At 42.9% G+C, this 16,192-nt stretch overlaps 1 protein-coding gene across 2 annotated transcripts in view; it reads left to right on the top strand.

The window, feature by feature from the left end:
- Window positions 1-3,051: 3,051 nt before the first annotated feature.
- SH2D4B (SH2 domain containing 4B) overlaps window positions 3,052-16,192 on the top strand; it is a 126,104-nt gene continuing 112,963 nt past the window's right edge. For both annotated transcript variants that reach the window (XM_050959104.1, XM_050959103.1), the window contains exon 1: window positions 3,052-3,235. In XM_050959104.1, the coding sequence (XP_050815061.1) occupies window positions 3,052-3,235 (184 nt within the window). The remainder of the gene's footprint in view (window positions 3,236-16,192) is intronic.

A 16,192-nucleotide genomic window follows, 5' to 3' on the forward strand; every position in this document is an offset into this window, starting at 1 on the left:
GTAATCAAGTGTAGACACTTACCAGCGCTTTTCTTGACCTACGTGGAATAAGCAGGTATCCCAGCATACCTGAGGAAGCCTCTCTGGTAATCAAGCAGGTCTCCTTCCCCGGTTTGCTCTCGCGTTCCCCGAACCCCCGTGCAAGCAGGTCTCCTTCCCTGCGGTTTGCAGGGGGTTTCGGGGAACGCGAGAGCAAACTGCGGGGAAGCTGGTCTCCTTCCCCGGTTTGCTCTCGCGTTCCCCGAACCCCCGTGCAAGCAGGTCTCCTTCCCTGCGGTTTGCAGGGGGGTTCGGGGAACGCGAGAGCAAACTGCGGGGAAGCTGGTCTCCTTCCCCGGTTTGCTCTCACGTTCCCCGAACCCCCGTGCAAACAGGTCTCCTTCCCTGCGGTTTGCTCTCGCGTTCCCCGAACCCCCGAGCAAGCAGGTCTCCTTCCCTGCGGTTTGCAGGGGGGTTCGGGGAACGCGAGAGCAAACCGCGGGGAAGCTGGTCTCCTTCCCCGGTTTGCTCTCGCGTTCCCTGAACCCCCGTGCAAGCAGGTCTCCTTCCCTGCGGTTTGCAGGGGGGTTCAGGGAACGCGAGAGCAAACCGCGGGGAAGCTGGTCTCCTTCCCTGGTTTGCTCTCGCGTTCCCCGAACCCCCGTGCAAGCAGGTCTCCTTCCCTGCGGTTTGCTCTCTCGTTCCCCGAACCCCCCTTGAAGCCGCCCACCAGCGCTGCAGTGTGGCCACATCTAACACCACTTGCAGCGCTGGTTGCTGTAAGTGTGGCCACTCTGCAGCGCTGGCCCTATACAGCTGTACTAATACAGCTGTAACAACCAGCGCTGCAAAATTGTAGATGTAGACATACCCTTAGTCTGTCTCTAGGCCTCAGTTCCTCATACCTCAATTTCCTGTCTGTAAAATGGGGATAATAACACTTTGCTACTTCAGACGGGTTTTTTGATGGTAAATATACCTTAAAATGTTCAGCTACTATGGTAATGGTGAGCCATATCAGTACCTACGCTATGTCCTTCAAGGCCAGAATCCTGTGGAAAAAATAGTAGGTGGCTATGTAATTAAAGACATCATCATAATACCAACACACCAAGGGGGCAGAATTAACATTGCACAAGCAATTATAAATCTGGAATTTTCTAACTTTCAAGTGCTTGACTTTGCAATCTAATGAATGTTCTTTTAACAAAGTTTTTTGTATTTAATTCCTTAGATCCTTTTTTAAAGGAAAAAAGTGAAGAAAATTCTATCAGGTGCAGTAACAGCCTCCCCCTTCCCAATCATGCATCACCAGCCGGGTCTGAACCTTGAGAATTATAGCTCAATGTTAGCAGTCCATGATACAGAGCTAACTAAATCAGCAGGCACTAGGAGAAAATGGTTATCCCAGCGGTGGGACAGAGCCTCTGGAGCCAAGTTTGTGTGATTAGGGAGCATGGCCTGGTGCTCCCTCTATTTCTCCCAGAAAGTGGAAGGACCACACGGTCCTGGGAGGGGAGGAGGACTATCAATGCAGCCCAGCTCATTGGGGGAGCGGGGGGGGAGGGGGCGGTAGGGAGGAATGTTAGAGGGGAAGGAGAGACACAATAAGTAGGGGGAGCTTCAGTCCCATGTGGTGGCCCCAAACTGGGGAAGGAAGAAGTGGGTTGTTGGAACCAGGTGCTGAAGTCCAGGGATATTAGGGACAGTCCTGCCAAATATGAGGAATCTTGCCTGACATGTATTCCCGCAGTTTGGCCTGTATGTCGTGTCTCGCTCAGCTGCACTTCCTCTTGTAGCTGCTAGAGTCTGCTGGGGAGCCTGACTCAAATCAGTCAGGCTGAGTTTCTGCTTCTCCAATGGCCTGTGTGCATTCAGCCCTATTTTTAGACTGATGAGTGCTAAAATAGAGGTCTGTGAAATACATGCAAAGTGAGGGGAAACAGCGCAAAATGTGAGTTTATTTGCCTTTTGCTACAAATGCAGAAATGGCCGTATTTTGGTTTTGCTCAAAAAAGGCCTCTTTTCTACTAAAAATGAGCTAGTTCCCCAGAGAAAATAGGCACACTTAAAGGAAAATTGGCTTTGGAATTTGATTGGATTTAAAAATAAAAAAATAAAAACATTAAACTGCTGTTGGACTGATTGCTAAAATACTAGTGTTTTACTGAGATCAGTGAAGTGACTTTTTACTATGTAATAGCATAACTTGCTTGATCAGTAAACATATCTTTCTTCAGTCAAAGTGGACAAATGAATTAACACAAGAGTGTTGCATAGGCTACATGAACTGTGGAGAACTGCCTCTTGTCTAATTAATATTAATTCACTACTTATAAAGTGATAAGAATCTCATGGCTTCTGTTGCCTCTATTTTCCCTTTAAATCCTCTGTAGTCAGTTTGCTGAATCCCCATGTCTGTTGTCTCTAAGTAAACGTGAGAGGCGATGATGATGATGATGATGATAGGGGTGGCACACCCTACTGAGACTGGTTAGGGAGATTATACTAGGAAATATAGTGCAAACTAGTTTCCTCTCTTATCAGAGATCAATTCCCCAAGGCAGCTGGAATGACATAGATAGTGCCAGTGTAACTGTTACTTTTACCCATGACATCAGTCTGAACCCAACAACACTACACCACTGCTGCAGAATGGGAATCGGTTCAGCAGAAATAGTGCTGTAACCTGTGCCTCCCTTTGCACTGAAGTTTCTCTGCTTATTCATGCCCATTCTGGAATTTGCTGTTGTGTTTTTTTTTTTTATCTTTTTGCAGTAAAGTTCACACAAGTGGCCTCTCATTGTTCACCTGGACTTCTCATTCCCCCCACCTTTCTTCACTTGACACGTGTTGCTGTCTTCAGTGGGTGAGATGCCCAGGGAATTCTGTCATCATTCAGGGAAGGGGAGGAGCGCATGTGTATGAAAGAGGGACAGAAGAAGAATTGGAGTCTCCCCCAGGGAAGGCAGCTGTTGGGAGAGTTCTCTTGGTTTGAGTTACTTTGTGGAGTGCTGCAGGTGTGATTTTTGGGGGCTGTCGCGAGTGCTGTGGTAGGTTTTGTGAATCGCCATGCTGCAACAAATTTTGCATGATATGTACATTGACCCTGAGCTCCTGGCAGAACTGAATGACGAGCAGAAGCACATCCTGTTCTACAAAATGAGGGAAGAGCAGCTGAGGCGTTGGAGGGAAAAGGAGGAAAAAGAACAAAGAGAGGAAGCTGCGCTGAAAAGGACAGCGAGATTCAAGCAAAGTAAGCTTTTGTGGATGTGGGCTGAGACGGGCCTATGTGATATAGAGGAACAAGATGGGCGGTAAGGCACTCTGTAGATGGACGAGACCACTTGGGGTAGTGTTGCCAAGTGGCTAAAGCAGTGGAATGGGTGGAAGCTTGGCTCCAACGCTCTGCCCTCCGTTCACTGACCAGAGAACCAGCACTACCCTAGGGTGGGTAGTCCTATTGCTGCTATAAACCAACAGTAATTTGGCAGAACCAAGAGGAAATTTCCATTTAGATGCTGCCCTGAAGCACAAAGCCTCCCAGTGCTATTGCCATGGCAGGGCAGTTTAAGCACTGCCCGCTGTGGGGTGCCTATGGTCATAACCTAGCCTTTAATGTCTGCCCAAAATTTTCCAAAAGTTCCCAATGATGATTGGGTGTCTGGTTTCCAGAAACTGATGGATGTTGAGAGAATTCATGTTTGTAAACTTAGATGGAAAATGTTATAGGATTGCAGAATCCTGGACTTACCCCCAAAAGTTCTTGTATGTGGAGACAAAGGATACAGCGTTGTCATTTCTGTGCAAAGGTATGATTGTGGGTTACATGTAATTTTTTCAATGTGCATGAACAATGATCATTTGCTGAGCTCAATCTTTTTCTCCACAACCCCTTGCTAGTACGGCAGGTTTATCCATCATTTCAGGGATTCAGAAAATATGTTAAGGCTCACAATTAATTGGACAAAGCCAAAGCTCAGAATAAGTCTTTTCTTCAGTCACTAATTAGCCAGCTCTGTGCTTTGCTATTGCAGAATTCCAAGATGAGCATATATGTGCTGCTTACATTAAGACGCAACTGGGGTACAAGTCTTGGTTCTGGGTACTAGATATAAGTGTAGGTTTCAGGGCTTAACTGAGCGTGTTTGTGCTTTAAGTAGTGTATGGCCTGTTCTTGCACGGTGTTGAGTACATCCCTATGGATGTTTTACACCTTTCAGGCTGGGTCTTTACCCTGATTGTATGCTTCACTCATAACTGATCCTGTAGACTCGTTGGAACAATTGCAGGATCAGGCCCTCTAAAAATGACAGGATGTTAATGTACAAAGGTATTCTTAAAGCAAAATCCAGTGGGGAGTTCAGATACATGAATATCCTATGGATTAGCAGCAAATGGGTTAAAATTGTCCCTATACTGTTATCAACATGAAGGCCCGGAGGATCCTATTGGCTACACTTGAAATTTCAAAGCGCTGCCGCGGCAGCGCTTTGAAGCATGAGTGTAGTCAGAGCGCCAGCGCTGGGAGAGAGCTCTCCCAGCGCTGCACGTAAACCACATCCCTTACAGGTGTAGCTTGCAGAGCTGGGAGCCGCACTCCCAGCGCTGCAGCACTGATTACACTGAGGCTTTACAGCGCTGTATCTTGCAGCGCTCAGGGGGGTGTTTTTTCACACCCCTGAGCGCGAAAGTTGCAGCGCTGTAAAGTGCCAGTGTAGCCATGGCCAGTTAATTTTCTATTTGCCTCCTGAACACATTCTTAAACACACTGTAAAGGGACTTCTCCTACAAAAGATCACCTCTATACTGCTTCTTTCATATGGTAAACAAAGCTTGTTTACTTTGATTTTGTAGCTGAGGAAAAAATTAGAAATGCAATTCAGACCCACAGACCAAAACAATATTATAGTGTCAAGATAATCTGCATTACACTCATTCTCTGAGGAACACAGATGGAGAAAAATCTAACGGCAAAACTATTTATGTGACAATTTGTCATGCTGACATCTAAATTTTCATATATAAATTATATATTAATCCTATTCAGCATTATAGTGCAGGAGACTATTTTCTATGTAACTAATTTTCTTATTTACAAATAAAGAGGGAGAAAAGCAACAAAGGAACCTATAGATCATGTCTGTACATAAGTGTGCACATGCACATACAGAGTAAAGCAACACAGTGACCCAGCTCCATTTTACACTCCTTGTCCCAAATTACCCCTATAAGATATCCTGATGGTTTTCCAGAAAATGTTCTTTCACCTTTCGTTCAACTCTTATTCCACTGGGCAACCAGTTTTGCTAGTTCCTTGAGTATAGTAATAAATGTCTGGCATGCAGGAGTGCTGGACTTTCAAAAGGAAGGAAGGAAGGGGAATGGGACTGAATGGGAGGTAGGTGCTTAACTCCCTTAAATTCCTCTGAAAATGTGTGTGGGGGGGTTGTTTTTGTTTTTTTTTCCTCAGTCAGTTGACATAGGTAAGGGTTACAAAAGGTTTGTAATCCTTGAATATGCTAGTCTCTCTGTTAACTGTTCAACCTCACATGAATTGGGTTTATTAGGAGGCAGTGCAAACTAGAGTCTAGGGCTCTGGAGACCTGGGTTTTATTCCTGGCTCTGCTGCTGGTTGACCTTGGGCAGGTCATTTTCTCTGAGCCTTATTTTCCCCATCTGTAAAATGGGGATAATAATACAGACCTGCTTGGAGGTCTTTGGATTAAAAGGTGCTAAGTAGTAGTATTATGCAGATCTGTAATATAATGTCAGTGGTCTCTCCTAGAAGCTGGCTTCTTGAAAGGAAAATGTGTTGCAGCTCAATCAGAAACGATGGGCCTGATGCAGGAATTACTGGGTGGAATTCTATAGTCTGTGTTTATGCAGGAGCTCAGACTAGTGGTCCTTTCTTGCCTTAAAATCTATGAGTGTATGAATCTTTCCCAACATGCATTCTGGAACATATTGAACTCTTTGGAACACATTGTGTAGCAATTTGAAGTCCTCTTCATGCTCCCGATGGAATGTAAAGGAGGTTTCCTATGCTTGGGACGTGCTCCATATAGTAGTATGAGGGATTTCTCCCTCTTTGAATAGCTTCTAGGAAACTTGGAAGTGCCAAACCACCTCCTGGGTGGCTTCATCTGCTTCCTTTGCCAAAAGTCTGATTCTCTATCCTATGACACTGGTTTTATGCTGGTGTTAATCTGTTGATGTCAGTGGCACTATACTGGTATAAAGCCAGTGTAACAGAGTTGAGAATCAAGCCCTATCTTTTCTCAGATGCCATGTAGTTAGTTTGACACCTAGAAGAGCTGTGAGAAATGGGTCTTGAATTCCCTTGCCTTTTGGCCTGACATGAGTCAGGATTACAAAGGTTTACACTGTACACACATTAAAAGCATGTAGGAACAAAATTAGAAAGGCCAAGGCAGAAACAAGATTAAACTAGCTAGGGACCTAAAGGGTAACAGGAAAACATTTTAGATACATTAGAAGCAAGAGGAAGACTAACAACAAGGCTGATCCATACCTCAATGAGGAGGGAAAGACAATAACAGAAAATATAGAAACAGATGAAGTGTTTTTGTTTCAGTTTTTCATTTGTTTTCACCAAAAAGGTTAGCAGTGATTGGAGGACAAACCTAGTGAACATCAGTGTAAATGGGGTAGGATCAGAGACAAAAATAGGGAAAGAACAACTTAATAATTACTTAGACAAGTTAGATGTTTTCAAGTTGGCAGAGCCTGACCTAAGTACAGCCTAGAATACTTAAGGAGCTGGCTGAAGAGATCTGTGAGCCATTAGTGATTCTCTCTGAGATCTCATAAAACACAGGAGAGATCACAGAGGACTAGAAAAGGGCAAATATGGTACCTGCCTATAAAATGGGGAATAAGGACAACCCAGGGAATTATAGACTAGTCAGTTTAATTTTGGCACCTAAAAAGATAATGGAGCATATAATCAAAGCATCAATTTGAAAGCACATAGAGGATAACAAGGGGTTAGTAAATCGACACCAATTTGTCAAGAATAAATCATATCAAACCAACCTAACATCCTTCTTTGAATTAGAATTCAAAATGGTCTTGACCAACTGGAGAAATGGTCTGAAATAAATACCCCAGGAAGTTGTGGAATCTCCATTATTCAAGATTTTTAAGAACAGTTAGCTAGACAAACTCTTGTCAGGGATGGTCTAGATCAGGCCTGCACAACATACAGCCCGCGGCCCGCATGCAGCCCGCGAAGCCTCACTGTGCGGCCCACGGGGGGATTCTAAATCCCGCACACATGGCGCTCTGCCGGCAGCCTAGAGCCCTTTTAAATCTCAGCCGCGGCCGGGATTCAAAAGGCTCTGGTCTGCCCGCCGTGGCGAGGAGCCGAGAGCCCTTTAAATCTCAGCAGTGGCCGGGATTCAAAGGGGAGCCCATGGGGAGCCCAGAGCCCTTTAAATCTCAGCCGTGGCTAGGAATCAAAGGGCTCTGGGCTGCCCCCAACCTCTTCAGCTGGAAGCTCCTGGTTGATTTAAAATCAAATATCACCTCCCCACCCCCAACCTTCCTTTTTGGCCCACAGCTGTTTTGGTGGGGTGGTGCTGGGGAAGGAGGGTTTGTTTTCGCAAGGCCAGGAGGTGCTGGGGGGATGCTTCTGCGGGGCCGGGGGATTTCCGCCTTCAGCTGTTTTCTTTGGAGTAATGTGGCCCTTGCCGCTTTACGAGTTGTGCAGGCCTGGTCTAGATAACATTTAGGTTCATCTCAGTGTGGAGAACTGGCCTAGATGACTTATCAAGATCCCTTCCAAGCCTTCATTTCTATGCTTTCTGTAAGTATTTTTAGCTGTATTACCAATACAGAAGCTAATCCTGGCATTTTTTTAACAATTTGGATTGTTATTTCGGAAATCAGTTTCTTGATAACTGTCTAATGGTGGGGGAAGGGAGGGAAAGATGAAATATATAAACACAAGCTAGCCTTAGCTAGTGGCATTACATCTTTGGGCTGGAATGTTGTAAGAGATTGTAGGACAAACAAGCTTGGGCCTATTAATCAGTGCCTGTACTGAAAGCAGCACTCCAGGAGGTGCTCTTGGTGACTTGTGGGCTTGTACCTTCTAAGCTAAGCAACCAGACACTTGGGAAATAGTTCACCGTAGTAATTCAGAGCCCTCTCCATCTAGTGTCCCTTCTCTCACCATTGGAGATATTTGCTAATAGCAGTTGCAGATGGGCCATATGCCATTGTAGGCAACTTCTTCATACCATCCCCCCCATAAACTTATCATGCGCAGTCCTAAAATAAGATAAGGTGATGGGTTGTGTGTTGTTTTTTTTTTGCCCCTACTGCTCCTCTGGAAAGCTGTTCCAGAGCTTTGCTCCCCTGTGGTTAAAAATCTTAGTGTAATTTCAAATCTAAACTTATTGAAGTTTATAGCCATTTGTTCTTGTGCCAACATTGGCACTTAACTTAAATAACTCCACTCCCTCTCTGATGTTTATCCTTCTGACCTATTTACAGAGCACAATACTATCTCCCCACAGCCTTAATTTGATTAGGTGAAACAAGCCAAGCTCTTTAAGTCTCCTCTCATAAGGTAGGTTCTCTGTTCCTCTGATCATCCTGGTAGCTCTTCTCTGCACCTGTTCCAGTTTGAATTAATCTTTCTTAACCATGGGAGATCAGAATTGCATGCAGTGTTCCTGATAAGGTCTCGCCAGTACCTTGAATAATGGTAATAATGCTTCACTACCTGTACTGGAAATACCTCATCTGATGCATCCAGGATTGCATTAGACTTTTTCATGATAGCATCACTTTGGCAACTCATCGTCATCCTGTGATAGACCTGACTGTATTGGTCCTTCTCCTCTTCTGTTGCTTCCAACTGATATGTCCCCAGCTTCTAGCAAATATTCTTGTGGTTAGTCCTGAAGTTCATGACTTTTGCACTATTAGATTTCATCCCATTTCTGTAGCTCTACTTCTCAAGATTGTCCAGATTTTCTTGTGTGATGTCAAATCACCAACTAAGAAACCCAGGTTTTATGCAGTTCCCTCAAAGCTTGAAAGAAATTGTGTCCACTTCTAGGAGCCATAATTACAGAATTACAAAAGAAAAATACATTCATATATCAAGGAATAGGAAATGATTTTTCTCTAAAAACATCCACTGGTATATGGAAAATGGCTGAGTTACAGCTTTTCCACAACAAAAAATGTTGAATTTGTTAGAGAACCAGAGTGGCTTTTTCTTGAAGTTTTAGTGTAGTGTTGAATGCAGTTTGGACCATCTGATCTCCACTTGGTACAATGGACAAAGCAACTGGATGGTCTGTTAAATGACGTTTTTAAAGGTAAAAAAAGAGGTACAATGCTTAGGCCACCAAGCAACCTGACTGACTGGCTTAATAGTCTTATATGCTTTCTAACGAATGTGATAGGATTTTCTGTAGGGCTGGAGGAGATTATATGAGTCATCTTTAGTAGCTGTAACCTGACTACTCTAATACTCTGATGGCTTCCGTCTTAGCAGTCTTTGCTCAAGGAAGTCCCAAGACTGCAATAGCAGGGTACATGTTACAGCGCAGCATTGCAATGTTCTAGCTGTGTGACTGAAGCTTGCACTATGCCAGTCACAATTGTGCCTGATGCAGGCCAGCATCAGGCACTTTCCTTTCATGGGCACTACATTCATGAACTAGCTGATATTTATTTTAAGTATAATTCTGTATAATATGTATTTTATTAGGTGAGTGATGGATGGCACGGACTTCTAGTGAGAGCTCTTCTAATAAGAATGTAGGCAATTTCTGAGAGGTTAATGTTCTGGATCCAATTTATTTACAAACTACTCCTTGGGTGGTTCCTGCAGGGGCATATTTCCTTCCATTGCAATATACAAAGTGTACAGTGCCAGGTTTCCTTGTTGCTGAGAGTTAATAGCACTAAAGGAAGTCACCTTGCAACTTCAAGATCCCTTTGGGATTTGCTCAGTTTGACTGACAGCTGTGACATTTGCACAGAAACATATTTATTTGATTAGGCAGCAGTCCTTTAACCATCTTGTCTGAATTGGGACTAAGTGAAGGACCCTGCCACTTTTGATGTAGACTTCTCTGCAGTATCCAGAGTCAAGGTGGCTTGGAGCTGTCTGAATACCAGCAATGAGATTTCAAAAACTCTTGAATTAAGCAGCTGAAGGACAAGCTTGTTGGAGAGGAGAGAATATTGGTTTGCTGCTACTTTATTCTGACATTTATTTGTTGTGAGCTGCAATTCATGAGGCTCAGTCAAGAACGGTTTGTAACAGCTGCATTTCTATTCTCCTATCCTTAACCAGTATAGCTGGGAATAGATTAGCTGGGCTTATTACAGTATGGCTGGAAAATAACTCCTTTATCTAAAAGCTATTCATGTTAGAAAGTCATTGGATATGGATGAAAGCACTTCACGGTAAACAAAAATCCCTAGTATTGCAAGCTGGTAGTTGGAGGACACAACATCGTAACTGGTGTGTGTGTGTGTGTGTGTGTGTGTGTGTGTGTGTGTGTGTGTGTGTGTGTGTGTGTGTAAGAGAGAGAGTGTTAGCAGTACTCCCTTCTACTTCCCAATGATTGCTATAGAAAATACCTCGGACACTACATTATGCACTGAACTCTTGTTTATCTGTATGCATCTAACTCCCATCTTTGAGGATCCTAGCTGAAGAGCCTGATTTTCATTTTACTAAGGCTGCTTTGTATAAACTACTTAGGCTACTATGGAAGGGTAAAGGGGCTTGAAAGTGTGATACATGTAATGATCCAAGATCAGATCTACCAGTAAGGCAACTGCTTTCAATTAAACATCAGACTTGAGCCCCTTCAAATTTTTTAGCAGCACTCAGAACCAAAATCAGCCGAGAATGATTTCAATTTCCAGTTGAGATACAACAGAAATTTCACCACATTTCTCAATAGGAACCAGATCCAACCCACATTGAAGTCAATGGCAAGATTTCCTTTGGCTTCAATGGAAGTTGGATCAGCCCTTAGATTTCCATCATAAGAGGTTGAAATCTCATGAGACTAGTTTGAGATTTTGATGCAGTCAGATTTTATCCTGAACACTTATTCACCCTTGAATTCAAACCCTTATCTGAACCTAACTCCTATCCTGAACTGAACCGTTATGTCTTAGCATGTATTTCATACATGCATGCCATAGATACTAACTTGTTGCAAAACACATAACTCATTAAATATATAAGAAATTAAATTCAGATCTCTTCAGCAATGTCAAAAACAAAGAACTTGCTGAGGTCAGGCTTGCTTTAATAAGAAATAAGCCCATCCGATTTCACAGTACTACTGAATTATTTGGTTGCTAATTGATGTTCAGTGATTGTTGGGTATTTGTCATGCATTTAACATAAGACATTTCTAGAGCTGGGTTTTAATTTAGCCTTTAACCCCAAAAGGTTGGCTGCCATTCATGGAATAAATGTATCCTCAGATATTTACCAGCATGCGATATTATGGATTTTTATACTTTGGAGACATAATCTCAGTGCAGCTGTGAGTTGGGAAGGGATTAAACAGAGGCTTTTAAAAACATCTTTTGACTTCTCTGATCCTGTGATCACTAGGATCTATAGTAGCCTACAATAGAACCTAGATATGTGTCAGCTCGAGCAGTTCCACAGGGACTGCTCTGGCAGCCAAGGATCAGTCAAAATACTGTGCTCCTCGGTCTCAACCCTTCCCTTCCAACATGTCCGCAGCACAGAGTGGGAGTGACCTAGTGCCAGCTACGCTGCCTTTATTCCTCCAGAGAATTCTCGTACATCTGGGGAATCCTTAGTCGTCCCTTTCTCTGAAGCATCTGACATTGGCTGCTGTCAGAAACAGGATTTTGCACTAGATGAAACATGGTTATGTTTATGGAAATTGGTATGTACCCATGTCTCTGTTTGCTGCAGTCTGTTGCTAGGACTAACTGGACACTGCAATGTTCAGGCAGGCTTTCTTATAAATGTGAACAATCTGGCTATTAACTCTCTGGAAACAAGATGAGGCTGTAACTGTCTGAGCTCATGAATACTTGATGTGGAAAGAGAACAGTACTGCAACTAAGCACAGAATTTACCAAAGCAAATTTGGTATTTCTCCCTGATTTTTTCCTTTTCTTATATAAATGACTATTTATGGCCTGAAAGGGACTGCATTTAGTTACAAAAGTATTCTAGGGGTTGGTAGGTATGGAGAAGCTGTGTTCATTAGTGTAAATTATCCAGCATCAAATCGGATAGGTAAGATCTTTGATACCTTCTGATGGCTCCAAGTCACAAACTGCCTCATTCTGTCATTCATTTTCCATAGGGGCAACTTCTGCTCACCTTCAAAGAGGGGCAGAATTGGGTCCAGAAACCACATTTGTATTTATTTATTTATTTTTAAGAAGATGAAAGTGAAGGATCAACTGGATAATACTTGTTATGGATGAATTCACAACAATCCACTTTGTACTTTCAAATATTCTTAAATGACTTCTACTGACAGGTCCAAGCATAGTGGATGGGCCACTAATTTCTTTCTAAAGCACAGGCATTAAGTTCTGGATATAATCTCCCAGTTGAAAGTATCTAAATGTGAAAATGATATTACAATGAACCACAGCCAGAGTGCGAGTAAGATGTCTGAGTCACATTGGAGACCAAATTAAAAATACTATGCACTTTCTGTGTTTCCTTAAGGGAGTATATTTGTAGTGTAGAAAACATGAAAATGTATCATGTGAACAACATTTCCCACCCCCTTTTTGCCTTTTTGTGTGCATTATATACCTACTTTACAGTAAAGTAGCAAACACTCTAACTCATCTCATTTGATCCTGCAGGGATATACCACAGCATAATTATTTCCATGGTAACAGGCAGTAATTCCATAAATAAAGGATTATGAGTTCATTACATGATCAGGACACAACAGAAGAATCTGAGCTATAAAGATCTGATGCTCAGAAGTGCTGAGAGACAATAATTCCACTGATGTATTAATATGACACATTTAAATTCCCTCCTTTTTCAAAAAGGAAGCAAAACTGCACAGCACTGAATGGGAGTTAGAATTTTTTTCCTCTGTTAAGTTGATTTTTAAAAAGCATGTGTTTGAAGCTGCTCCAAGCTTTAGAATGTAATCTTGGTAGAGATGGATTAATGGTCAGCGTGCAGGGTGGAAGACAAATGGAATTTATCCCAGTGGCTCCATAATTTATTGCATGGCTATGTTTTTTCACAAGAATATTGCAATCAGATAATTAGGCTGTACATTTTAACAGAAGCAACTGCTGGAATTCATGTTGTAAAAGTGTTTCCATATTACTCCCTCAGTCACTCAGAACTGTCTATCTAAAAGTGAACGTTGCTTACAATGTTTTCTAGGTGTATTTCCCCTTTAGAGTTTGCCAGCTCCTGAGAGGCTGGTCTGAGCCTACAAGAGCTAAAACAGTAATGGCTCCAGAGTCTCTGGATATCATTTCCCAGCCTGCTTAGAGCCTGGGCTGGGACAGACTAGAAGGAAACTCCTGCAAAAGCCAATAGGGAGGCTTCTGATGGAGTGATTTATACAGACAGTTTGCTGGCCCAGTGATGAACCAGAACTGTTCACCTGCTTTCTCATTTACACACAAACACTAGTGGGAGGGGACAACCTGACCCATTTACAAAGCGGCTAGGTTTAGTTTCACTTTTGCAGCTTCTGAGTTTGGGAGGCGAGAGCATAGGTGAACAGCCCAGGGAGTTTCTGTTTAGCTCCCAATTTCCACAAAAAGAGACTTTTAGAACTGCTGTGGGATCTAATACCTGGGTCAGGTAGCTCCAGTTCTGCAAACACCAGTGGTTGGAAAGGCAGAAAACCAACCTGCTGCTAGCTACCTAAAGCCAGCCAGTACCTCCACAGGACTCTGGATCAGGGGGACGGGAAAGGACCCTGTCCTACCCATGGATGAAAACACACTAAGGGAGTCCCCTTATGTTTTTTTTTCAAGCCAATGAATGTTTGCAGTGTTGCTATACCATTCTCCAGACTCATCCTAGGCAATCCATCTTCCTGGGAAGGTGCCGGGGAACAAGCTGGGTGCTGGGGTATACTTTTGACTATTGGGAGGTGGGGAATTTGTTATATTGTTGATGTGTTAGCTTTTTAGTTACGCTTCACCCTTTCCTTCTCTGGAGCCTTTTCCTTCTCCTGTCCCCAGTAAAGTCCCCCTTTGTATACTATTGATATTGGGTGTGGCATTTCATTGGCTGGGCTTTATTATTGTATTTCATTTCTTGAGTACCGGGTTATACTCCTCGGGGAAAATAGCTAATACCACTAATTTTAACAAGGGACAGCACCCGTTGTGTCCCAAACACAGGGAAGAGTCACCTTAGGTGGAGGCACTGGGCGTCACAACCCAGGACCCAACATATGTGAGCGGGATGGATCACTTGATAGTTGCTCTGTTATTTTCATTCCCTTTGGAGTGTCTGGCATTGGCCACTGGGCTAGATGAACTGTTGGTCTGATGCAGTATGGCCGTTATGTTATATTAAGATGATGTTGCATGTGTCTCAGGGGCAAACTTAGTTGTGTCCTTCAAAAAGTACTGATATTTATTGGCTATAAAAAGAGCTCTGGAGTCACTAAGGTGCATGGTGCCTTCCAGTAGTAAAAGGCCAAACTGGTTCACACTGAATTTAATTCAGTTGTATGTACCACTTCAATTCTACCCCCGTGTGCACAGGTTTTGTAATAAAGCCTTCAATTATAGATCACATATTTTGTTGCCTTACTTGAGATGCATGCGCTATTTCCCCCCCACTCCATATTAGAAACATGATAAGCTATAACCATATTAAAAACACTTTGAGACACTTATAGGTAGAGGTGGGTGAATAATATTCACTGAAGTCCCTTTTTCATAACCAAAAACCCAAAGTCTAATAATGTATACCTGCTCAGGTCTAGTTATAAGCCCTAGTATGGCACGGGACTAAGAGAATGCAAAACAACCTGGCTAGCAAAAATATTTTCACTCTTGGAAAGATTTGTAAAAATATAGGAGCCCTATATCTACTTGATTAAAATAAGTGAGGAAATGAAAAGCAAGAAAATTCTCTTTACGCCTTCTCTGTGTTCCACTTACATCCTCTCAACCTTTGTGGACAAACCATGCCTATTTGCTTGTGTTTATAGTGTTATTGGAAGTTGTCTGTTAATCTGAATGTATAAGCAGTTAAGAAAAATGCTTATAATCAGCTGTGTTGCAGTTCTTTGTGGAAGCTGAGCTTCTTTCTTTCTTTCTTTCTTTCTTTCTTTCTTTCTTTCTTTCTTTCTTTCTTTCTTTCTTTCTTTCTTTCTTTCCCCCCCGCCCCACCAACTGGAATAATTACTTTGAGTTGTGGCCTATAGGTTAAACCCATGCTATTAAACAAAACATTACATGGTGCCAATAAATTAGAGCACTTTAGGCTACATCTGTGCTACACACCACCAATGGTGGCAGGTAGAATACGTGTAGCTACATGGCTAAATGAAGAGCAGGCTGCAGCCATGTTGTGGCATGTAGCTATATGTGTCTGTGACAGGGTCTGGTAGTGGGGAAAGTCTTCAACAGCAGGGAGCTGGCAGAGACTTTTCCTGTAGCAGGAGCCTTTCCCTTGCGTGGGGGAAGGACTCCAGTAGCAGGACACTACACTGCTAAAAATAGCAGTGTAGGTGGGGAGGCATGCCTTAGGTGAGTAGAGAGCCATGTAGATATAACCCCCTTTCCTTCCTGGGTTACTTGGGAGCAGGCAACACTTACCTGTTTGTGTGGGCACCTGATGTTGTTGACATGAAAGGAGATCCTGGGGATCCCAGTGATGATGTTGGATAGGTGGGAATACCCCTCTGATGCTGTCCCTTTACTCCTAAAGAAATTTAAAATTGGTGGTGCCTCCACCTGGCTGGCCCCTGTACACATTCAATGGCATGCCTTGGGAACCTCCAGGAATACACTTATTCTAATAATAATCTGTGGCAGGGGGTCTAACTCAAAAATACCAGTTATAGATAATATACATCCGATATGCTTAAATTAAATTAGTTAACATACCTTTACTTAACAACTTAAAGAAACAGGTATAACAGACTAAGATTAATTGTCACTGCTAATCTAATTCCACAGGGGCAGCTGAATAAAA

This window comes from Gopherus flavomarginatus, chromosome 6 (genome assembly GCF_025201925.1).
Source record: "Gopherus flavomarginatus isolate rGopFla2 chromosome 6, rGopFla2.mat.asm, whole genome shotgun sequence".
In the NCBI taxonomy this organism is placed as follows: Eukaryota; Metazoa; Chordata; order Testudines; family Testudinidae; genus Gopherus; species Gopherus flavomarginatus.